Source organism: Syngnathus scovelli, chromosome 1, assembly GCF_024217435.2.
Source record: "Syngnathus scovelli strain Florida chromosome 1, RoL_Ssco_1.2, whole genome shotgun sequence".
NCBI classification, from domain to species: domain Eukaryota; kingdom Metazoa; phylum Chordata; class Actinopteri; order Syngnathiformes; family Syngnathidae; genus Syngnathus; species Syngnathus scovelli.
In genome coordinates this window covers 22,400,354-22,425,692 of record NC_090847.1, presented here as the reverse complement: position 1 = coordinate 22,425,692, position 25,339 = coordinate 22,400,354, and the positions used below count along the sequence as shown (strand labels likewise).

The window sequence follows — 25,339 nt, the reverse complement described above, 5'->3', positions numbered from 1 at the left end:
CCAATTTCCAGCCTCTTGGCATCATGGGAATGCTCGCTCGCACGCTCTCTCTCCGCTCTCTGTTGGGTGTCTCCTTGGCTGCTCGCCCTCATTGTATCGAGTGGAGCTTTGAGGACTAGCCAGGAGAAATCAATAACCATGTGATGCTGTCGCCAATCATCCGCGATCCACTTTGACGGAAAGACTGGCTTTATTCTTGTGTGGAGACGGCCATTTTTATCAGCGACTGTTGACGAAAGTTAACAATCATTGAATTTTGATTCATTGCAGAGTATTCTCAACTACTGGTTGTTGTTAACTTTAGTTGAAATCAGTGTGACACCAAACCAAACCAAAGTGTGTTTACAGGTGTAAATGTTGGAGGAACAGTTTGCAGCCCCTTTGAGCAGCAGGGTGGGCTGCTGCTGCTCCAATGTCCATGTCAGCTCCAATTAGTCAGCCTGGCCTCAGGCTCATTACTCAGTCCTGTGGGAGCTCACATTAGGTACATTCTACAAAGACCTCAGCGAGGATTGGGAATGCTCCATAACTTGCATAAGGACAAACTTATCCGTCTCTTTACTGTAGCCTCGGCAACGCATCAGTATGCTGAACTGAATGTTGCGAACTTGATGCGATAAAGTTGTGGACATGATTTGCATGTTAAAAGACCAAACGTTTTTTTTTTTTTTGGAGGTCAATGACAAACAAAGTCAGCAATAAAATACATGTTTTTTTAAAAAAAAAAGTTATTTTCTCCAAAGCCTCTTCCAGAAAACGAGTTACTAGAGCAAGAGAAGAGAGGAAAGTCAAAGAAGTCAACAAGTTAGCACGACGTGTCTCAGGCGATGTGGCTCAATATTTTGTCATAAGAAAAAAAGGCTTTGACTTTGCAGCTTCTGTCTTCCAGCGTATTCAGCAGGAATATAAAATACCTGAAATATAACAGAAGCGCCTCTTGATGAGCTCACGTCATCTACCACGAGTTAGAACTCACAAGCAATTTAATATGACCAATCGACCAATCTCCTCCTGTCAAGTTGAATGAGGCGATCGACCTTTTGAAACGAGACGTTCAAAATTGTATGTTGTTTCATGAAAAAAAAAATGGTTGCGTGACATCCTATACTGTTTGATAACCTGTTACGTATGAGACAAAATATAAAATTCAGTCGAAAAATCGCAATTTTGGATGGTGAAATGCAGAAGTATTAAAGGCACGTCGTTATTTTTAGCCTATACAGTAAGACATCCTTTTATTTTGTCTAGAAATGTGAACTTTCTTTCCGCCTACATGTGATTTTTCTGATGGATCTTAATACAGGCTGGCAGGAAAGAGTCACATGCCTCCTGGTGAGAAGCCTTCCCCGCTTCCAAAGCCTTGTGGGATGTCAGCCGCCCCCCGAAAAAAAAAAAAGTTTCATTTTAATTCAGACGCTTCCTGCCACGGCGCTAGCTGTGTAATTACCACATGAGGAACCGATACGGCGCGCTACACGTTTAAAAAGTCAATTACTGCACTTTCAATGCACAGCCCTGCTGGAGCTTTAACAAGATTTAAACAGAAAACCTAAAAAAAATTGAGAAAGAAGTTTGAATATGGAAGTGTGCCAACCCAATATAGGAGACAAAATGTGGTGGTTTTTTTTTGAGAATCCTTGGTTGACTATAGAATGAATCATTTCATTAGGCTGAGAGGCGGAAAAAAGTCTAAAAATAACAATAAAATGGACCACCAGGCACCATCGGCATGTCCTCACATAAAAAAAGACACTTGCACCCTGCAGGGGCAACAATCCAACCGCCAGCAGCTACCAAGCTCCAACTTGCACGCAAAATGGAGACTTGTGTTTGAGCACAAACAAGAGTGCCACTCTGCCACTGAGCCATGGCTGAGTTTGATTGTCTTGGTAGATGAAGCAATGTTATTTTGTTCATCTGTAAAAAAACTAAAAAATAAATAAATAAAATTTACATCAAACAATACTACAAAAAAGATGAGGTCAAAGCTTCATTTAAGTGACCAGCCAGATACATCTTGACAGGAGAAAATTGTGCATCCAAGTGCGTTTGAACTCTGAATCCAGCCGTTTCCACGGCAACCGATGAAGCAGACCATCGGCCAGAAAGACGCTTTAAGAGCTTATGCCAGACTATTTATGTTCAAAACATAGCCTCAGGCCATAAAAGAAATGATTTAAGCATTAATTAGGAGGGATTATAACCAAGTTTTATGAAAGGCATTAAAACAAGTGGAGATTTTTCATCAAAATGAGAGAATAAAAGAAAGTAGAAGAACAAGGCCTGAGGCGGGGTGCCTAATCTGAAATAGGACGTCTTATTCTTTTTGCTGGTAAAACAAGGAGATGCAAAGCGAGTGCAGCTGTTGTGCTAGCTGTAGGCTGAGTGGGGTGGGGGGGGGGGGCAATCTATGACAGCATTTAATTCACTTGACGTTTGTTTATGAAAATTAATTCATGTCAAGTGGCTCTTTGAATAAAATACATTAAACAAAATCACACTAATGCCATCACAATTTAATGTCCTATGTTGCATATTTGTCAACGTGTTTGCATTATATGTTCTCCAATGGCTTTTAATTAGGTGTACATGTAGATGAATATTTGCGTCATTCAGCCCGAGGCTAACACTGCTTTTTAATGCGTATACGTTGAAATTGATTGTCAATTTACCTTCGCCGAGAAGGTCAGGCATGTCTGTTTTTTTTTCTCATTACAGAAAAAACTGCCGATGTTCTGTCTGTCCTAATTTGTCTGCTTATTAATGATATACGTGGACAAATGATGTCCTTGCCTGATTAGATCGTGTTAACACTTGAATAGATGCTTCCCAGTCTTTGGTAGCACTATATTAGCTTTTATAAAATGTTTGAACATTAAATATCCCAATCTTTGTATTCACTTGAATACAGGTTAAAAAGCATCTTGAAATTATTGTATCCGCTTTATTTATTCCTTTTTACACAACATCCCAACTCCATTAGAATTGTTGCTTTGTAAATTTACAGAGGCCTTTTATTGTGAGCCGCAAGGCACACCGCTGAAATAATCTGGCGATCTAATCAACACAGTGATGTTTAAAAAAAAAAAAAAACTGTTACTAAATCTATGTGATTGCCAAATGTTTCAAGCGTAGTGTATTTTTTCTTATGATCCAGAAACGTATGTATTAGTATTAATGCTAAACTATTAGTGAGAACACAATTCATGTTGGGCATGTACATAGAATACCATAAACAATGTAAAATATTTCTCTTTTTTTTTCTGTAGATCTTATATATTTTGTTCATTTTTCCTCTGAGTTAGTAAATATCGTAGTTCAGAGTGAGACAACGAGAAATCCAAAGAACCATACCGTGCGGGAGTTAAGTCAAGTAACACAAAATGCCGTTTTGTTTCTCTTCCATTTCCTTGCCGTCTTATAACTAATTTCCCTAAACGAAAGCAAAATGTTTGTTTATTCTTTGGCAATTTAATGCAAATGTTTGAAAACAAAAGCTAACACGATGTCGAGGCTGACAAATGACAACGTTCAGCATCGTTTTTTAGCTGAAACAGGCCTTGTGATGAAGAGCCACATTAATTTAGTCTCTCACTCTGACACACACATACACACACGCACACACACGCACACGCACACACACACACACGCACACTTTTGTGGCACAATGATGACTTGTGTCACTAATGGAGCGAGCCCAACTGAGTGCTACCAAATGGAAGCAGACAGAATTAATTGCGCTGAGCCGTCGACGTGCCCTTTTTCTCTTTGATAAATCTCAAAGCCGCCACAAGCCGTGCAGATGGAGAAAAGTGCAACTTTGAGAAGCGATCTGGGGACGCATGGTGTCTGAAACACACACACAAAAAAACAGGCATGCCAAAGTCTATGATTGCACCCATTTCCAGAGAAAGTGAGGCAGAGACAGCGGCGCTTTACGGGCTAAGGAGTAAAAAGTGGAACGTTCCTGTGGTGCTCAATTACGCCGCCGTAGGAGGAAGTCGGCCTCATGGAAGACTAATGGAGACATCCCTAGCTTCTCATCTTCAAAGTTTACTTCAAGGTTATTATACTTTACGAAAAGTAACAATAACAAACTATTATTGCGAAAGCATTTTTGTTATCAAAATAAAATCAATATAAGATCTAGTTGAAAAAGTGAAGAGAAACTATGATGACAGTAAAAATGTTTTTGGTATTACTTTACATTCAAAGCTACAGAAGGAAGGTCAAACAATTGTTTGAGAATTGAAATTTTATTTATTAGTGAACTTAATTTCTTTATCTGGCACTCAAATACTCCAGATTTGGGGGGGGGGAAAGCTAAAATAATACTAAAACTAATAAAAACTAAAATATTTTTTGTTGCACCATTATTGCATATTGAAGGTTTCTCTCCCAAAAAACTAAAAATAGTTCTAATAACTGAAATGAAGTGGACTTGCAATTATTTTCAAGTTGACTCATACATTGGAGATTTAAGCATGCCGAGCGAGTGATTGCATCATGGGAAAACTGGAGTTCTTTTTTTTTTATTTTAAATCTATTAAATATGAGGGTCATGGACTCAGCACGACTCTGACAAAACAATCCCAAGTTGAGCTGTTTCCCTGGAGCGAGTCATTTTCCTGTCCAATTAAAAGTCAACCAACATCAGCTCACTGTGTACATTTGCATTTAGACAGACAAATGTGAAAGAAACACTGATACACCTTCAAAATGGGAGAAAAAACAGCAACAACATTAAAGGGCGTCGAGATTGTTTGTAGCTGTCACAGGATACTAGCATTATTAAAAAATAATAAAAATGCTACTCTTAGCCATATGTGTAATTGTAGTCATAGTGTAATATTGTGTTGGAAAAGGCCTACTAAAGTGCTTCTCCGACACCTGTTGCATTTTCTATAATATTGAAGGCACTCAGTTGTCATGGTAACAAGAGGTGACTGTCTGCCGTAGTTGAGCAATTTATTGACTTGTGACTGTTTCAATTGATAAGGGTGGTCAAAGTGCACATTTTTAAGAGTGGCCTTCCTTTTGTTGTGAGTAGCCTAAGGCACACTTGTGCAATAAACATATTGCCCTGTGTGTGAGCAAAATGGTGGTCTCACCAGATAATGACTCGTTTTCTGACCACCCAGACCCCAGACACAGTAAAACTAGACCTTTTACAGCTCGTCTTTTATTGTGGGCAACCTAAGCGAGAGAGAAAAGGGCCTTTTATGTCCTTGATTCTCCTTCACGTTATTGTCCTCTGTTATTAATTTGCAAATTAGTGTGAATATTGCCGCTGTGACAATTTCATTTCAATCACGGGATGAATAAAGCATCTATCAATAAAAGGTCTCCTTTAATTTGCTGTTCTGAAACAGATCGGAATGTTACAAAGAAAAAAAAGTGGAACTAAATGCAAAAATAAAAATTCTAGACAGGGGGAAAAAAAAAAAAAAAACACTGTTAAATGAGAATATGATACCTGAAAACAATAGGAAGCAGCCGCTAGTGAAGACTCCGGGAGCCTGTTTGCAAATTGCTTCTGAACATAAAGCGATGTCCGTCTGCAACCAACAAAAGATGCTCCTTACAGCCATCTCTTGAGTTTGCCGTAGATTGGCAGTTGATCTTGAGGTTGTCTCTGCAGGCTACACCTGGACCAGTTGCTCGCCAATCACAAGGCACAGATGGACAAACAGCCATTCACAGTCACATTGACCCCTCTGGAAAGTTTTGCAAAAATGTTCTCAAAATTGGGCCGCCCAGACGTTAGCGATTGTAGATGGTAGATAGGCTGGTGCTAATCTACCTTCGGCACTCTGAAGTGCTTCACACTGTTACCCCCTGATGACACGGGAGCAAGTACGGGTTCCGTATATTGATGAAAGGCAACGGTTAGGGGATTGATCGAACTCCCAACCGCTGAGTTGGGAGATGACCACTCCACCACTGAGCCATGCCTGAAGGTCAACAAAATAATTGGCAATAAATTTTCATGTGGAGGTATTTAAATTATTATTCCGGTGTGCTACCCACTGTTCATGCTGCGTTTTTTTTTGCTCTGTGTGTTAAAGTAATTTGATATACCGATACAGACAGACTAAAGCTTTTTTGACAGCGATTAGGCATAAATGTCCATTACATTCCGTATATTCGCAGTCATTATAATACATTGAATAAGCAAGGAGTTTGGACTCATTGGCTTAAAGTACCAAACGCAGCAGTTTCATGTGATTGTGATACGCTTCAAATTCAGTGAAGCAAAGGCACGTTTAACAGTTGAAGAAATCCATGCTGACATTTACAGTACAGTATGTGCATAAACTTTAATAGATGTCTCTCCTTGTGGCCTTTCATTGCAGCGTCTAATGGCTTTACTACCTCGTTGGAGGCGGGAGGAAACAAAACATTGTATATTGTCTACTTTCTAAAAAAAATTAAAAATAAACATGGATTAGCCCATTATACGGTTCTACTTGGTAAAATTATAAATGAGGAAGTCAATCCCAGATAATTACCGTATTTTCCGCACTATAAGGCGCACCGGATTATAAGGCGCACCTTCAATGAATGGCCCATTTTAAAACTTTGTCCATATATAAGGCGCACCGGATTATAAAGCGCATAGAATAAATAACTCAACGTTGCTCAAACGTTAATGCAATCACAATATAGTAACACTCAAAATAGTGAAAACAATAATAATATATCGATAACTCAACGTTGCTCAAACGTTAATAACACACAACACACAAGATAAACACGTAAAGCTTACTTTAGTAAGTTAGTCCTCATCCACGAATCCATATTGGTCCATATATAAAGCGCACCGGATTATAAGGCACACTGTGGGCTTTTGAGAAAATGTGAGGTTTTTAGGTGTGCCTTATAGTGCGGAAAATATGGTAGACTGAGAAGGAACAGGAAACAGTAGTTTCACGTCATGCTGCAATATAGCAGGTTGACAAGCTTCCTTTAGACAATTTGGCTTTGACAGCACTTGTTGGCATCTTGGTGCCGAGGAATGACGAAGTGAGTTTAGGGGCTTCGTTAAGGCAAATGTAGCCCTTTGCCAAAGATTTGTGGCATCTTTGTGCCAAAGCTCCATGTAGAAATGTGTTGAGGAACTTCATTGAGGCAAAAAAACGGCTTTGCTTTGGCAACTGGGTACCATATGGAACTACGATGAAGTGAGTTGATCATTTCTTTTTGCACTTTGGCACCATCTGGTGACATTTTCATCCCAAGGAATAATGTAGGTTCGTCGAGGGGTTTGATTTAAGCGAAATGGTGCAATTAAATATTGCCCTTGTAGGCGCTTTTAAACAGCATCACATCTGCACCAACATGCTGTCATTGTTAATGCTCCATCTAAAAGAGCCCTTTGCCACTCATCCTCACCCCTCCCATCTGTCCCATTAAAGTCCACTTCCCACATTGTGGGGCCACGCCGGCCTTGAACACCACGCCCGGAGCGAGACCCCCGCAGCCGCGCAGTAAATAACCAGCATAAACGCAAGCTACAGACACCCAGCCATTTCATGTTAATAGGAATGCGTCGCTTAGCGGATCCTAAATAATAGCTCGCAGTCCCCGTGGCCAAGGAGACCACATGCTTGAGAATTTATGGAGTTGGGAAATGGATTTTCTATCAATGTCCCCTGCCGTTCCCACCGCATTTGTCTGTTTTGGTATATCACAGCTCAGCATGGGGAGGCAGGTAAGGAGCAGAAGAAGCAAAACTACTCTTATTCTTTTTTTTTAAGTCTTGGCTCTGTACATAATTAAAAAAAAAATACATAATCACAAAAGTAGGAGGTAAGATTTTTAACTTGCTATGCAGTACAATATACATTTTGAGAACTTGGCACACTAAAAGATAGTGTGACAAAAAGTCTCTGGGTAAAGCTTATTGGGCCTCTCACTGGAAATCAACTCATAACTGTATTAACTATAAAACCGTTATCCTGCTCGTCTAAAAATAGATACATTTCAAAAATACGATTTAATTATTTTTAGTGGTGCAATGATTATTCAACTACTAATCAATAATCAAATTATTTGGTTATTATTAAATCAATTGAATCATTTACATAGCTGTCTTAATTTAAGATTTGCCAAACGCTCAGAATATTTACAAAATATTACCAAATTCTCTTGTCCTCCATGAAAGTGGACTGTTTATATATATATGGGTTGAATCAAAATAAAAAAAAGACTTTTACCTTGAATGGTAATTATCAATATTTTTGCCTATTTTTTTACATGCTTAAGACCAAACCAGTGACTGAATTCTAATCAGTCAATAATTAATCTGTCATTTTTAAAGGGTTAGAAATTAAAACATGTTTTATTCTATCCATCGACAAATCAATAAAGTAACCAACAGCAGAATAAATTATTAAAATAAGGTTAGTAATTAAAACATGTTTTATTCTATTCATCGACAAATCAACAAAGTAATCGACAGCGGAGTCAATAATTAAAATAAGTGTTTATTGCGGCCTAGTTATTTAATTTTTCTTTAGTCTTTTTCAAGATCAGTCGATGAGTGGTGGGGTGGCACCCTAGCGCCCTCTATTGGCCAGCTGCCCTTCATCGTCATCAGGGGTGGTCGAAAAAGTAATCAACCTATATAAGTAAGAATTAAGAAGCAGATACTGTGTGTAAAATGGCAATTATGATGATGATGATGACACATGCGAAGGTTGTCTGTGTTAAATCATTCAACAACTTAATGGTCATTTATGTGACATACTAAACTCATGATTGTGTTCATATAGATGTATGATGTTGGTGTTTTATGATCACCTCCATTTTAATTGCTTTGCCGCCTATGTCTGGCATCAATTTTACTCCGACTCAATTTGTTGTCAGAGCTGTCGACAATCGAACGATTCGCAAGCAATAAAATATGGCTATGGCTGCTGTTTTTGTTTATAGTTTGTGATTGTGATATTTTGGGGCTTGTAGTTGAACGCTTTTTTCCCCACCTGGCATGCTGTTCTCTTTTAAGGCCATGTTAAGTCTTTGCAAATTAAAGCTAACAATTTGGCCATACTCCTGTGGCAGTCTCTGCTGGGATTTTGCACTATACAAATACAAGCCGCTTGACTGCAAGACGTTGGATAATGAATAAGCTCTGCCTTCTTTTTTCTTTTTTTTTTTTAACTGCTACTACTGACTCTCATTTGCTTCATTATGCGCCATCTCCACGCCATCAAACATCTCGTTACGCGCCGTGACAGTCCAGTCGAGCACGGGGGCCTCTCGCCGTGCGGCGGCAGGCACAAGGGAGAATGATAATCACCCCAAATTACCGTCGTGTTGACTTAATGCGGGGCTACACTGGCATGTTTGCAGATGAAGAGATGAACACCATGCAGAACAAGAAGCAGCAACTGATGACGCAAAATAAATGTGTTCTTTAAGCCTTTGTCAAACAACACAAAATGTTTCCTTGATACAGTCGAAACACTTGCTTGGGTAAAATGATTATTAAAAAGAAGGCATAATACATCGAGATGATTGAATACGAGTGACCCCTTCTTTGCGTGTGTCAGTGGCCAAGGCGAGCATACCAAAAGGTGCAAACTAGCATAATGTCAACTGAACTGAAGTAAAAAAAAAAAATTTTAAAAATCATAATTCTTCACATTTGTGTCATTGTGTATGGTTTTATAAACTACAATGTTACAAAGTGCTATTTCTCTTGATAAAAAACACATTGCACTATTTTTATTGGGGATTTTGGGGGGCGAGGCTGGAGTCAATTAAAGGCATTGTCGCTCATTCCATGAGATACCTTTTCTTCATTCCATTTGCACACCTTTAGTTCAACAATAACAAATTGTGTAATGAACATTACTTAATTGCTCTAAAAACAATCTACCAAACTGCAGGGGCGGAGCTATTTTGGGGCCATTTGTCACTCTCTGGCCACCCCACATATAGAGGATTTTTTTTTTCCCCCGTACTGTGACTTTCCCTTCATATTCACACGCTCCCTGTATTCTTAAATTTGTTGATATTCCGCCACAGTTCATTTATATTAACTGTATATTGAAAAAACAGTTGTCCACATGTCGAAAGTCCACATCAGTCTGTTCTGTCTCAAATTAAAATTGTTTGCCTTCTTGCTTTGACAAATCACAGCAATCCCTTTATTTACCTTTTGCAGTCCTGCATTCCCAATTGAAATCACCTGTATACAGAAAAAGACGTACTCTATCTTCTGCATATCAAGCAGACATATTTATCACTGAGTGATAAAAACAAACAACAACACGTTGGTGGTAAGAAGCCACTTCCAAAAGGGAAGCAAATGAGCTCTATTATGCCGCTACGCCGTTGAGGCTCCGCTGGGAATGCTGTACATTACTTGTAATTAGAATAAAATACACTTTAAACAAGTGTCATGCCCAAATTAAACCTTGTAAATCCAGATAGTTTTCTCCCACTAGAGAACAAATATAGAAGGTGGCATCGGTCAGGTCAAAAATTGGCACAAGTCCTGTTTTTTGTACTTCTCAAAGTCAAAATGATTGGTGGGAACAAAACTTGATGAAAGACGGTGGTCGTTATGTAAAAGGAAACCCTTGATGCGTATTTTTTCTTACAATTCAAGAAGCGACTCCAGAGAAGAGCACATTTTCACAGTTTGGCATTCACAAATTAGCTTGTTTACTCATCGTGCTTAAGTCAAGTCAAATTTACTTATATAATCACAAACAGGTCTCAAAGGGTTTCACATGGCCACAGTTGACGATTATCCTTGAGATCTCCCGTTATTCGTGGAAAAACCCGCCTAAGCTGATTTTGTGTTCAGGCCAAACCCATGTCTGATATAAAAAAATTGCTTTGGCGCCATCTGGAAGCATCCTTTTGCCTAGCAACGATGTAGCGTAGAGAGGAGGCCCAGTAGGAATACAAGCCGTCACTATAGCAGGGGGATGGATGTTAATTCATAACGCGCCACTAAGTAACACATGACCCCGGGCAGACTTAAACACAGGATGACATTTTCAGCTCACTCTCTTGAATTAAGAAAGAAAGACAGAAACTAAAAAAAGATGGAAAGAAAACATAAAAGTGGCCCCGTGACTATCTTCAACGTAGTGCGGTAAATGATGTGAATGAGGCAAATCCTAGAAAAGACATTTAAAGGATTCATCAGAATAGAAGACTCCATACCTATGCACTTTTTTTTAATTAACATTCATGCATTATTCACTAACAAATTAGAAAAGAACGGGCTAAAATATCTCAGTGAAAATGGAACTCAGTAGAGTGCGACCCTCCACTCAGGCAAAATAACCCTCGAGTCTGATCAAATATTACATACTCAACCTTCTACATATGGTTGAATTTCCTCCTTCAGTTTGCGTATTATTCACTGAAAACTTCAAACAGGAAACGCAATGGAAGGAGAACGAGAGGGGAACCTATTGCGTATCTCGAAAATGCTTCTTTTCTTCAGTAAGTCACTTTAGGGTGCCTCGTCGTTTGCCATGAGTGCACGCAGAGAGAGGTGAAGAAGTGAGATGGGAGGATTGCAATTTGACAGGCAGTATGTGGACAGAGCTTCGAGCTTTCGTGGCCGCTTCGGCTTAGAGCGCCTCGTTATCAGCTGTGAGAGCGCGCACTCATTTTTCCAAGTCTTAGCTTGCGTATTTAATTGGATATTTTTTTTCTGGGTTCTTAGCTTAGACATTTACTTTTACTTTACAGGGACTTGAAGGAAATATAATTTGATTTTTTTTGGCAATGATCTATGGCTCAATCAATAAAAGTCGGGAAACAGTGGCAGAGTGTTTACAAACACATCAGTAAGTGTATGCTGTGCAAGACTATTCTGCTCTGTTCTTCTAAAATAAGACTAAAAAGAGGACCGTGACAATGGAACAGTGCTAATCCTTTTAGCGTCATTTGCAATTACACTTCACAAGTGTTTTCCGTCACAAGTGCCTCCTGAAGAACAGTAACACTAGAAAATGGAAATGTAGTCCTGTGAGCGACATTAAACGACATCAGGAAATGATCTGCCGAGGAAATCGCTGGACATTATTTCAAATGATGACGACAAGGAGAACGCGCGTTACCAGCATGGAGAGATTGTTTGGTTTCTTTTATCCTTCTTGGAGCATTTAGAGGTTTTGAGAGGGAAGATGAAAGAACACCAACGAGGAGGAGTGGGAGGATGCGTCTGATCCTCAGCGCAGATATGATTACACTTTAACGACTTCTCATATTGGGACAAACCTTCACAGCGGCACCAGCAGACATACAGAAATGAAGCTGAACATTAACTACTTTAAAGTCGAAATTGTCATTTTTTTCTCAATGTTGTAACACTGCAAAAGACCATGAAGGGTGTGTTGACTTATGTGAGCTACTGTGTGGCTTTTAAAACACCACAATCAACCGTGTCGGTAAAACAGTGGTGAGGAACCTCCGGCCTGCGAGACCATGCCAAGCAGTTCCCAAACCCAATGAAACCTCAAAGGAACGGCTCCAAAAAGCTAAAACTGCTTTCTAGCCAGCCATTGTATCCCTTATAGGAAGTAAAATTCCCCCTTATACCAGACGGTCACATGGTCACGTTTTAACGAGAAAGTAAGGGGAATTGTTGGAATAAACAACTGTATTTTCCGCACTATAAGGTGCACCTAAAAACCTCAAATTTCCTCAAAAGCCGACAGTGCGCCTTATAATCCGATGCGCCTTATTTATGGACCAACATGGATTCGTGGATGAGTACTAACTTATTAAAGTAAGCTTTACGTGTTTATTTTGTGTGTTGTGGGATATTAACGTTTGAGCAACGTTGAGTTATTGATATATTGTTATTGTTTTCACTATTTTGAGTGTTACTATATTGTGATTGCATTAACGTTTGAGCAAAATGGGCCATTCATTGAAGGAGCGCCTTATAATCAGGTCCGCCTTATAGTGCGGAAAATACGGTACAATGACATTCAGAGGAGCACTGACGTCTTCACAATCTTAATTTGGATTAGCACTACTGACACCCTCACAGACACCCACCTACTGCATATGTCTGTCTTGAGTCATCATTACCTTTCATGTGTTTAGTCACTGAGAAATAAAGCAGATGTACCCAAAATCTCAAAAGCCAAATTAATCATGGTTCATCTTGTTATTACTGTGAGAATGTTTGTCTTTTGTGAAACACTTTCAACGAATGTCGCCTGAACAGGACAAACAGTCAAACACATAATTGGACAAATAGTGGTAACATGCACTGACTTAAGGGCTTGCCTTGGTCAAGATTTCAAGTCGTAAAGCAAGGTACCACTCACTGCGTATTCTGAGCGGGAGCCCTAAAAATCGTTTAGTGGCCCGTGCATTTCTTTTTTCATTGCTTGTTAAAATATGACACATGCTTTCTATTGGAGCCCTGACAGAGTTTTGGGTGCACCATTCAAGCTCATATTTGCTTGCAAACTAACAAGGTTCACCAGGAAAGACCCAACAAACTGGCGCACACTTCGTGCGCATCGTTACGCCCAAATCTTTGTATCTATGATCAAAAAATGTCAAAATGCAATAACAAGATTAATAAAAGAGGAGTCTTAAAAACTCACTTCTAAAGGAAAAGACAGCAGCCAGTCGTACCTTTTGGTTCCGGTCTGAAAGATTGTGGCTCAGGTGGTAAAGGTAAAGCTCCCACGGCGGGGTTGGCTCCCAAGCGGCTGCAGCTGCGGTGAGAAATCCGGCGGGGGTGGAGGTGGACCCGGGAAGAACACCGGAGAAAAGCGCGGAGGAGCAGCTGTGGCGGCGACGATGGAGAGCGTGACATCAGGGAGCAGTTCGATCACCGAGGAGCTTCATCCGACCGGTAAGTGTGTGAGCAAAGGGATGTCCGCCCTCCCTTCCCTTTCCGCAGGTCAGAGGCAAGACGAGGGGGAAGAAGAACGCGAGTGGCCCGGGCACGGTGCGTCACGAGCGGGATAGAGCGAGGCGGTGTGTTTCGCTCCCGTCTTCACTGCAAGTGTGTGCGCGCCTTGCCTGCCGGGAGATTTACAACTTCCAAGTACCTCCCACACTTGGATCCTGACACGGATTCACTCATCCGTGGATGGTGGGGGGGTATGAGAAAGAAAACCTGGAAAAAGCCACGAGCGCACGCTATCAACAGCACTGAATTAGTGGTGAATATTTTTCTTTTTTTGTACAGATTTATTTTTCATTGTACTGTGGTATTTGTTAAGTATGCATGGTATGAAATAATTTAATTGATAGGTGCAATAAATTAGCTAAGCAAGATTACATTATTGTCAATGCTTTGTTTAACATTACATTTTTAGTTCAGCTAGTCACTTTTTATTCTTCAATACTTTGGGGAGGAGAAATCCCCATTTTCATTGAAAACGTATATTTTCTTTTATTCAAGATTTTTTTTGGGAGGGGACGTTCCATAGCGTCAATTATTTGTGGATTATTATTATTATCCGTGGCCGACCGGGTCCTTATCCCGTCAATAGTAGGGTTTCACGATACTGTATTTTGTACTCTTTTGTATTTGGAGTCCATTTTCTTTTCATTAAAATTTTAATAAAAATACAACGTGTTTAAGGATTTTGATTACTTGCACATAATACTAGCTAAACCATTGCTTGTTAAATTCACAAGTAAAAAAAAAAAAAAAGACAAGATACTTGAAAGTCAAATTTAAAAATTGAGCGCAACCAGTTGTACCTGTGTGTATTTTGTTGCGCCAGCTTGATTTTATTTATATGGAAAGTAAAAATTCCTTATTTTTAACAGACAAAGTAAATGCAAAAGAGGCAGAATCTCACACTGTACACTGAGAAGCTGTTTTGTGTTGCAAACAAACCCAAAACGATTTCTTGCACCCATCAGTCAACTGTCACGGAACGGACCGTGATGTCACTAAAACTTGACCATTGATACAAATAATTTATCTACATAAAAAGGTACTTGCAACCAAGCAAGCGCGCTTAAAAAAGAAGTGGATGAGCAAAAGTATGTACAAGTCCTTTAGGGTCCTTTTTTTTTTTTTTGCTAGAGCTGGAGGTCTTTGTTTCCCGCCAACCTTTGTCGCCCGTTGGTGTTGGTGTGGCAAAAGAGTTTTAGGCCGTCGTAGCCCTGCGAGTACAGATACTGCAGGTACCAGTTCCACGGCTTGACATGCTGCAAAACACAAGCAACCTCTATCATCCCTTGCCATGACCACATATACAGCAGCAAACCATTGGCGAGGCCACGTACCATTATAGAGCTTAGATCCAACTCTTTTCTTTCAGGCCAACACTAATGATGAAGAGAGAAAGATTGTTAATACCTCACGTGGCAGAAATCCCTCAACCCTAACTAGCACAATTCCGTCAATTTTGATAGCACACAGTTGTCAGCTAGTGCAGTTTCGTTCAACTAGTAAGTGTGTCCTCGGTGTTCTACTAGCAGGCAAAAGTGTTCTACAGTCGTGGGAAGTAGTTGTGAAAAAACATCACTTGTAAGACAGTATTTTTAATCATGCACGGGGGGGGGGGGACCCAGCTCAACAGCTCACAGCTGGATGTCAGCACTGGGACAGAATCAAAAAGGGCGTGTGTGTATTATCAAATGTGATAAAGTTATTAATAATACAAAGTTCACTTAGGTATTAATATATGTTGTATGAAAGATACATTAATACCACATACTTTTTTCATTGAGCAAAGTGTGGCACTAGTTTGGGGGGATGAAGTAGTGGAAGACGAAAAGGAGACTAGGTCATTTGAATTTTGAAAGACAAGAACATACACTGCTATTGTGACAGATCTCGATTAAGTTTCGTTCAGTTTTGCTATGACAACTTGCGACTTGCTTGGCTTGAAAATTATACCTGGCCTTTTGTGACTTACTCTTCGTACCCGTGATTTTTGTTGTGTGGTTTGCTCACTTGGTGGAAATGCATGACCCGCATCATGTTGTGCCTGTGCATATTTCAGCAATGTTTGAATTCCCAGCTCAAATTTGAATTAAGCGTAGGTCATTTGAACTGTTACTCAAGTAATGTTTGGGGTGAACATTTATTGAATGCTTTAATTTGTGATACATATGTATTGTGTGTGTGAGTGTGTGAAAAGTTTTACCACAGGTTTCGCTTATTTCATCCACAGATACTGCATATACTATATTTTTATGACTTGGTTGCGGCTGGCTGTCTCTCGCTCACTTAAAACCAGGAAATAGTTCAGTGCAGTGACGTTCCTTGCCGCATCGCTTAAAGAAAGGCCTAAATCTATCGACATAGGTGTCATGGCCGTTCTTGGCCTACGGTGTAGAACTAGGGTGCATGAGGTTCCACTGGAACCACAAAGCCTCAAAAACTTGTAACGGAAACACAAGCTTACAAAAAAAAAAAACAATTTGAACATTGCCACTTATGAATGAAAATGTGACCTGCTTTCTGGGCATAGACGGACGGGTGCTAGTTCAGCTTTATGAGGCCTCTTGAATCTAAAATGCCTTGTCAAACCTTGAAAGCGATGTGGAGGCGGAGACTCACCTTGAGGTGGAAGGTGATGGCGTGACCCATGAAGGCCGGGTGGTGAACAAAGTTGAAGCTGGCGGAGCACTGGGGTACTTTGCTCCTCTGTAACAGCCCCTCGTCTACCCGCACATTGGCACCTGACTGGAATGTTTTGCCGTTCCACAGGAAGTTGACCATGTCAACTACGTAGTGGTTGAAATCGCTGAGGGTCTGGGATCTGATGTGAAAAGCCTGTCGGAGGAGGAGGCCGTTGATTAACCACAACTGTTTGTTGTGTCGATTTATTCTCACACCGCGAATGAAGTCAGTTGTCCATTGAAGAAGCGTTGATTTTTTTCAGAGGAGAAATAAGGCTGACTGATAAGTACTTTTACACTTCAAAGCCTTCATTTGCGCTGGAATGTAAGTTGGCAACTTAATGTAGTTGGTGTACCTCTGTGACTTTCGACTGTTCTTTGGCAAATGTCAGGTTCACCTTGTACCTGAGAAAAAAAAAAAAGTTAATGGCAAATGTCATAAAAGGCAATTTGTTTCCAGCACTGTGACGACAATGTCGAGGAATTAATTGTACTTTCTGTTGCCCTGACATTCTCCCGTTTTGCTTTGGAAAAAAAAATTACAGAACCTTGTGCAGAAGTTAATTAGCAAGTACTGTAAACTGTTCAAGCTTTCAAAATTGAACACATCAAGATCAAACTGGAGAGGGTCCTTGGGGATTTCACTTTGGCTCATTATGATAAATGATACATTAGCACATAAGTGCAAAGATAAACCATCTGGTAACATGGCGCTGCGTTACATTAAGGCCGGTGAGAGCTGGCACCTGTGCATGATGTAGGCCAGCCGGTCCACACTGACAGGGTCAGTGGCGAGCAGCGCCGGATAGAAAACGCCAGGCGGTGGTATCACAATCAGCGGGAAACCGTACTTCAAAAACATGTCGCACACCTGCAGAATGGTCATGAAATACAGCACATTGATTAATGTACGGTCATACCTTTTGACTTTAGAGTGTTTGGACAGCCAACAGCGCTCCTGATTTCACTCACTAGGCCACGTCAAACAATGGAGTGTGTGTGCGTGCGTGGCTTATTCACCCTTCATAAAAACTGGTTTATTTCTTTACATTTTCTTGTGAGTTAAGGTACTCTTTACATTCATTGCTTGAGTCTGTCATTCACAACTACTTGATAAGATGGAGGACAATGTGTGTTTTAGAGCTGCATATCAAAACACAATTAGATCAATGAGCTAGCGTTACCGTCTCGTAAAAGTCCAGGATGAAGTTGAGCAGGAGGGAGTGGCAGCTCTCCAGCTGCAACCCCACAGAGGCCAAATGACCCACGAATTGCACCAGCAGCAACACAGAGTCCTTAAAGCCTGACAGAGTCATGTGTCTGGAAAGAAAATGGAAAATAGTTAGACAGCAGTAGTAACACTGTTGGCCAGCAGAGTGCAAAAATCAAGAAACTCATCATCAAATCTCCAGTTTAATGGTTCTGGGGAAAAAAAGTTCACAAAAACTAGCTGAAGTCCCATTTTGTACTGAGGCTGTCCCCCCTTAAGCCAAGCAACGAGTGACCAACAAATTTTGCTGACGTGGACAGGATTATAGATGGCACTGAATATTGGATTTCCTCACACAAGACTAATAGTTTTTAGTGGCTGTGTCCATCACAAGGTGACAGCCTTTCATTTATTCCCGTTGTGGGTTATATGCGTCAGCTCCCTTGCTGAGACTTACACTGAGGTGTGACTGCTGATGCTGATGTCCAAGTCGTCTTCCAGAGCGAACACCGAGTGCCAGGTCAGCCAATTCCGCAGCATGCTGTTTAGACATTCCAACAGCCCACACTGAGGACACACAAACATCAGTCAAAACTAGCGCCATTAAATCACATAGGAAAGTGGTTCCTTGTTGTAATAGCTTCAAATAAACCGGAGCAGAACACGTACCTTGAAAAATGGTGAGGACGTAAAGTAGAGCTGTTTGAGGGGCTCCAAAAGAAGCCGTTCCATTTCTGAGGAGAGGGGGGGGATAAGTAAGCCCTTTTATTTACTATATAGTGCTTCTCACAGAGAGGACTCACAAAGTACTTCATAGGGTCAACGCTTAAACACAAACATTATACAATTATCACAAGAAAAAAAAAAGTACCTAAAATGTTAACAAATTAAACAGTGGCAAACATTTAAAATGAACCTACTGTAGCTAGGGACCACGGGAATGCTGCTCAGCAGGCTGAGGATCTGCGGACGCATGAGGCATCCGTCCCAGACAGTGAGGAATTTGTAAAGAAACCCTTCGGAACTACAAAATCCCTCCTGGTAAAGATGTTGAGACACAACAGAAAAGGAAAAAAAAGGTCAAAAGAAACATTCAAAATGTTTAATAAGGCAAAAGGGGTACGAAGGTACGAAGAACAGAGGCTCACCTGGAGAAATTGCTGTGCCGACAGTAGCTTGTTAAGAAACTGCAGAGCTTCATCAGAATTATCCATTGAGTCTCCGTCCCGACAAAAGAATTCTGAAAGAAGATTCAAAGGTAGAAAATTACATTTCAGATTCCCTGCGTATTTGTTTCCTGAGCTTGGCACCTAACCACTTGTAAAGCTCATGCTGAAAGAATGCCACGAGAGCCACGCATCAGCTACCGGTTATCTTAAATTTGGGCACAACTTCTTGACAGGGACCAGCATCGCGGTCACCTCTGCCTTACCTTCTTGGAGCGCGTAGCCAAGCCAGAAATTGAGGCGCAGGAGGGCCGACTCCTCCTGCACACAGTCCAGGTAATGCAGAGCCACGCTGGTGGACAGCAAAGAGCCCATCTGAGTTGGCAGCTGGTGTGGGAGTAAAAAAGGAGCCAAACATAAGCAAGATATGTGTGACAAGTCATGACCTTGGGACAAAACATAAAAAAATCATACACAGAAAGGCAATGACAAATATGCAACTATATGCATGAAGTTAAATATTGCACCACAAACCCTCAAGGGCAACCTCCATTAGTCACCTCTAATTTGCATCAAGGCAGACTGATTCAAGATTAAAATCACCCGGGAGATCACCTTTTTATTTATTTTTTAAAATACTGTTCACAGAGCAGCAGTCTGTTAATTCAATAATCCACCAGCAGCTCGTAATCCTAATAACTCACTGGGAGAATTTATAGTCTCTGATAATGTGTGAACAGCTGCTTCCTTCTCCTTCATTGCGGGCACTTTGTTAGAATAATAAGCAAATGACAAAAAAAAATAAAAAAATGTGTGCGTGTGTGTGTGTGTGGGGGGGGGGGGTTGAATGGAGGAGCTCAGCTCTCCTAGCAAATGGTTAAAAACATAATGGGGGGGATTCACAAGTGATATTTTGTGAGGAGTTTGAAGAGAACTTGACTAATTCATTACGCCCAACACACGCCAGTCCTTATGACCAGTCCTGACAACTAAATGGGTGAAATTAGATTTCATGATGCAGAATGTGCGATCCTCAAACCATAACTCACATTATTGCTTCTTTATAGGACGTTTTTCAGCCTTTACTATTCTTTTTATTTTGGCCTGCTGTTGTTTTTCTCAACTTTTATTTGTCAAATAAATCACTAAGCAGAACACATCTATTAAAAAACAGTCATGAAACTAGTTTATAACTCAGTATAGCAAATGAATTGCAAGTCTGTTGAGGAGTGGCGGTGGGCAGAATACAAAAACAGGGATACAGCACCAATGTGTGGATAAAAGCAAGCATTACACGACAACGGGACTCAATTGTAAAACCAAGCACCCCCCCCCCCCCTCCATACACACACACACACACACACACACATACACACACACTTTGCCAGTCACTCTCCAGCCAGGTCATGAATGCGGTGACCAATTTAGGCTAAGCTATTGTATTGATTAGGAAGGAGACACACAGTTTATTCACTAAAGGCTGACATGTTCGCTGCACTTTCGTTGAACTACATTTAGTTTTGATGTTATTGCGGTACATGATGTATTTCACTAAGCATGCATCTCATTGCCTACCTCTATGCGGTGTATGTTCTCCAAAAGCTCCGCAAAAGAACGAAGCTGCGTTAGTGGGACCAATTTTCGGCTTTGGGGGAACTCAGTCCGAGACTCATTATTGAGCGCACAACTCAGAGGTGGCACTTCCAAATGGTGATGTTTCTGAAAGAACAGCACAATGGGGAGATGAAGATTAAACATTCATGGGTAAGGATTTCAGCAAACGCTTTCTTCTTGCGTTAAATAAATAATTACGTTGGCGTGTATGAAACATATCTTTAGAAGGTGGCTTCACATCCAAGGCGACGCAGACTCAAAAGTAGCAGCAAGGATTACAACCAAAGTGTTACAAAGTTGAGGTTTCAACCACCTTACCCTTTTCCTCAGTTTGCTCTGATCTTTAATTGCGAGAGTCACGCCAAGATTGGGAGCAATCAACACACTGTTCTTCTTCTGGACAAAAGCTAGTGCCGATTTCCAGGCCGAGTTATGATTCCTGAATCCAAACTGTGAAAAAAAAAATCCAAATTTGTTACAGTAGATGGCAGCGGTGTCAAACTGAAATTTTTCGAGCTTACTTAGCTAGAGGACAGTGTCACTGGAATGTTAGCATTGGCACGTTTTTGATACGATTGTTGAAATGAATTTTGCACCTAATAAATTAGCCAGTGATTTTAATCCAATACAATCATACATCTTTATTTATAGAGCGCTTTCAAAACAGCCTTCGCTGTAACAAAGCGCTTTACAGAACAAATAACAGAAAATAACAATATAGCAGAACACAATGAGTATAACATACCTTAATTTTGGACGGAATAGACAGCGCCACCAGCTCGGGGCAAAACACTTTATATAGGGACAGCAGGTGAAGAAGGAAGGGTTGTTTTCCCTGAGAAGAAATGACACACACCCATTGTTAGTATTTAATTTGTCTCCGTTTGTGGGGTTTCCATGCATTTCTCCTCAACAATTCTTTCTATTTCTTTTGAGAAAATTGTAATAACAAAAATAATATAAAAAATAATAATTTATAAATAAAAATAATAATAATAATAATTAATAATAATTAATCATTTCAGATGGTTCCGGTGGACTAAAAACAGCAGCCGCACTTACCAGTTTGGTTTGCAAATTCAGCAGCTTTCGGACTCGAAACACTCGCACTGCAAACAAATTCATGGATTAAAAGAAACTGTCAATGAAGGTCGAGAAAAAAATATGAGAAAGATAAGGGGAAAATGAGCATCAAATGTCAGCTTTGACTAACCGCTTTCTTTTGTGGTTAGAAGGTACAGCAGGTGGCAGATGAAGGGGCACTGAAACAACATTTGAATACAAAGTGACTCAGCGCTTGTGTGTCTTCCAAATAGCGCTCGGGGTACTCAGACGAGTCGTGGGATACATACCAGGTTTTCGTCTGTCACAAAGCTGAAAATAAAGCCATAGATGGCTCTCAGTTGATCCTTAGCATCAATCTGGTCAAACATGGTCAACACCCACTTGATGAAAAGAACCTACAAAAGGTATGGGAGTGTCAAATAGCAACCGTAAACGTTAACATGTGGAAGTTCAATCTGAGGACGACAGACGTTTGACTTGATCTGAGGTTTGAAATACATTACTGAAGGACAAAAATATAGCTTTTCTTTGCAACTACATTACTCACTTGTGTATTTACAGGTATTTTGGAGACACCCAGCCAAACTATGGCTCGAACAACAGCCTCATGGGGAACCACTGTAGCGGGGATCAGACACTTCAGCACACGGGGACACAAACTCGCTCCTACACGCAATAAAAATTGGGGGAGGCAAATATTCAATCAGACAGTGTAAAAAAACCACAGGCATCACATGGGGTGAAAAGGACTGATCTTAAAACAAGTTATTTCGGACATAAAGACTTTTGGTTTACAATCATTGCTCGTCACGAGTGCCATTTGTAGACTCCACAAAGCACCACCAATCACAATGTCCATTTTACAACAGACGTATTCATCATACATCATGCAATAGTGTCATTAATAACCTATTATCTATCTACTGTTCCATCCAACCATACATACTGACTGATACAGCCATCATCTTACCCATGCGAAGGCTCATTGCAAACTCCAGCATCACAGAGATGGCATTCGGTGGAAGTCCTGTAGAGTAAGCCACCTTCTCCACCACCACCAGGTTCCCCTCCAAGGCATCATTGCCAACCATGGGAGTGCCTGCCTTAACTTGATGAGAGACATCACCAGCAAAAACATGTAAATGTAACATCGACAGAACAACAACAACAAAAGTAACAGGACACCTCGACGTCACGCCTAGAGGGAATGAAAATGGAGCTTTGCATTGATAGAGGAAGACTTTCTACGAGTTTTGAGTGTGTCTGAGGGGAAATTTAAACCACATTTGGGACATCACTGATCATTAACATCAGATGTCTGTCATCTTCAACCCACATGTGTTGGGTGGGATTAAGGTGAGGGTTCTGTGCCAGTTCTTCCTAGGTCAAATAGCTTTGGCCTTTTTCTGTATACAAAATACACTGCCTTTTTAGCTATTAATCGTTATGTTATCGTTAAGTTGTCGTAAATGGTCCAATAAAAAAGTAAACTGGAGCAATTTGGATTACATTATTGTTTGTGATGTTACACGTTATCTCCGCTACTTTCGGTTCTAGATATAAAATAATAATGACAGTATAACAAAAATCAAACCTATTTTCTACATTGAACTTCAACATTGAGTGACGTCACACGACACGGCCGAACTCTCGTGTACACAATACAGGATGCTGTTTATAAAGCCATAAGCAGTAAATATGTGCCACTAACTTAATAATCGTTGATACACAGTCTAATATTTACGGCTATTTATAAGTTTGAGTAGGGGGGCGGTGGTCCTACCGTTAGAGAAATAGCTCATGGCCAGTACAATTGGGTCATCCGCCTCATTTTTCCGTCTCTCTTTTTCGGCGACCCTCTGACTTCTGTTAAGACTCCGGTTGGACACAGACTGGTCGTTTGATAATGACTGGTTCGAATCCGAAGACTCCGACAAATGTTGTGTCGCTTCCATGTCTACATTGCTAAAAACTAAATGACATCCAAGCCTTTCTTGCGTTCCGCCATTCAAAATGTAAAATCTTCGCGCGACCGTTTGTTCTGCGCGTGCGCAGTAGGGTACGTTTGCCGAGTTGCATTGTGGGAAATGAAGTACGTGAAATTTTCATTCCAGGAAGTTACTTACAGACTGGGCAGAATACAGAAAGTAACTTAGTTAAGCCGCTAGTCTGTGTGAATTAGAAAAATTATTCTGGAAACAACTACTGAGATTTATTGTAAGGGTCAAACAGTGCAAGTCCTACCAAGTGACCTCAGCTTTAATTGAGGCTGTGCCCCAATTAATTGCAAGTGTGCACCGACAAGGAACGGACAGGGCTTAAATACACAGGGTAACAAGAGGAAGCAGGTGAGACATTACGGTAAAAAAGGGCTTGCGGCTGAGGGAAGTTGACGACCGAGCGTGCTTTGGTACGGACGTGACAGTACCGAACGGAGTTGGAATTCCACACCGACGACATTGAGCGGTGGACTGCAAAATGGCTCCTGGAACATCATGTGTCCGGGCGCTTTAAATCTTCAGCATCCAAAGCAATGAGATTCTCACGAAGTTTAACTTTATTCTGGTTCAAACACGTTTACATAGTTGAAAGAAAATCACTTGAATGTAGTCAAAGAACTCATCATATTCAAATAAAGTGTGTTTATACTCGTACTATATTTTTCCACATTATGCAAAAATGTCGTACCGTGACATTATCTTGCACACTTAGTCTAAAGTGAACAACAGTCGGTGGCGACCGCTAAAGAAACAATAAGGAAAAAAACACGTCAGAAGCGGCGCTCCAACGGCCTCATGGTCACTTCAGCTGGACGTGGATCTGCTCCACTTGCCACACCAACAGCAAGTTGATGGCTTGCAGATCCTGAACTTGATAAGCAAAGTCCTGCTGGGGCCCGCCGTTGAAAGTCAGCTGGAAAGCGCCACTGCCACACTTGATGACAATCTAGACGGCGGAAGGCAGAGTGCCAGTTACTTTCTACCAGTTTTGAATTTGGGTGATGATTGAAAGCCGACTTAGTGACGGACGTTACCTCAAAGGGGAGTCCTGGTCCAAAGGGGTTTTGTTGGGGAAGGCTCCCGGTCAGCTTGCTGCTCCAATTGTCTTTGACTTTGGCGTTCACGGTGAATTTCTTGGTGCCAAAGTCGACGTTTAGGTGCAGCGCATTGTTGTCCGTCTCTTTGCTGCTGCTGCTGCTGTCACGCACGTTCAGGTTGATCACCAGTCTGCAAGCACAAATGTGTCAGCTGCCTTCTTTGTCTGTGTGTGTGTGTTTTGGGGGGGGGCATTACCTGGTTGCTTGGGGAGTGGATTGTCCCTTGATGACGAGTGTACGTCCCACGCTGAGACCGGCCAAGCCACCTTGGAAGCCGCCCGTCTGCACGCACACACACCGGAGAAAGATGGGAACAAGTAGGCCATGCACGCGCTTTGGGGACAGCTCCAGTGGACTAAGGCATTTGGTTGAATGTCTTGAACAATGCCCACTGAAGGTGTTGAGAAAGCTTCACACGATTGCCACGGGAGGGTAAAAATGCTTTTGGGCATCCACAGCACAAACTCACATCGCTGTATTTCATATAGAGCTGGCACTGGCACGCCACATCCCGAGAGGAACACGACGCTCCATTGGTGGCATTTGCGCACATGCCCTTGTCTGAAAATGCCAAAAGTTAAATACATTCAGGCA

The 25,339-nt window shown here is 41.0% G+C and overlaps 2 protein-coding genes across 4 annotated transcripts in view; both read right to left on the bottom strand.

Annotated features, from left to right (window-relative positions):
* Positions 1 to 14,085, bottom strand: part of drp2 (dystrophin related protein 2) — a 102,680-nt gene extending 88,595 nt beyond the window's left edge. The window contains exon 1 of one of the 3 annotated variants that reach the window (XM_049754888.2): positions 13,602 to 14,085. The gene's annotated coding sequence lies outside the window, so the exon portion shown is untranslated. The remainder of the gene's footprint in view (positions 1 to 13,601) is intronic. The other 2 variants (XM_049754881.2, XM_049754897.2) reach the window with 2 other exon arrangements.
* A 597-nt stretch (positions 14,086 to 14,682) lies between these two features.
* Positions 14,683 to 23,707, bottom strand: cenpi (centromere protein I). Its single transcript, XM_049754912.2, has 20 exons — positions 23,432 to 23,707; positions 22,619 to 22,756; positions 22,196 to 22,314; positions 21,936 to 22,043; positions 21,797 to 21,845; positions 21,646 to 21,692; positions 21,329 to 21,418; positions 20,902 to 21,033; positions 20,545 to 20,688; positions 19,236 to 19,356; positions 18,952 to 19,043; positions 18,724 to 18,841; positions 18,473 to 18,537; positions 18,261 to 18,370; positions 17,778 to 17,913; positions 17,340 to 17,464; positions 16,950 to 16,998; positions 16,532 to 16,747; positions 15,250 to 15,291; positions 14,683 to 15,171 (listed from the first exon to the last, which is right to left on the bottom strand). The coding sequence occupies exons 1-20, from the start codon at positions 23,601 to 23,603 to the stop codon at positions 15,043 to 15,045; spliced, it is 2,202 nt and encodes a 733-aa protein (XP_049610869.1). The 5' UTR covers positions 23,604 to 23,707; the 3' UTR covers positions 14,683 to 15,042.
* Between the last annotated feature and the right edge of the window lie 1,632 nt (positions 23,708 to 25,339).

Excerpts from the sequence above, each read along its gene's own strand:
- cenpi (XM_049754912.2), bottom strand. The coding sequence starts at position 23,603 with ATGGAAGCGACACAACATTTGTCGGAGTCTTCGGATTCGAACCAGTCA. Across the intron at positions 19,044-19,235 it reads TGGCTACGCGCTCCAAGAAG|AATTCTTTTGTCGGGACGGA; the intron begins GTAAGGCAGAGG and ends ATCTTCTTTCAG. Across the intron at positions 17,914-18,260 it reads ATCAGCAGTCACACCTCAGT|ACACATGACTCTGTCAGGCT; the intron begins GTAAGTCTCAGC and ends TTTTCTTTCCAG.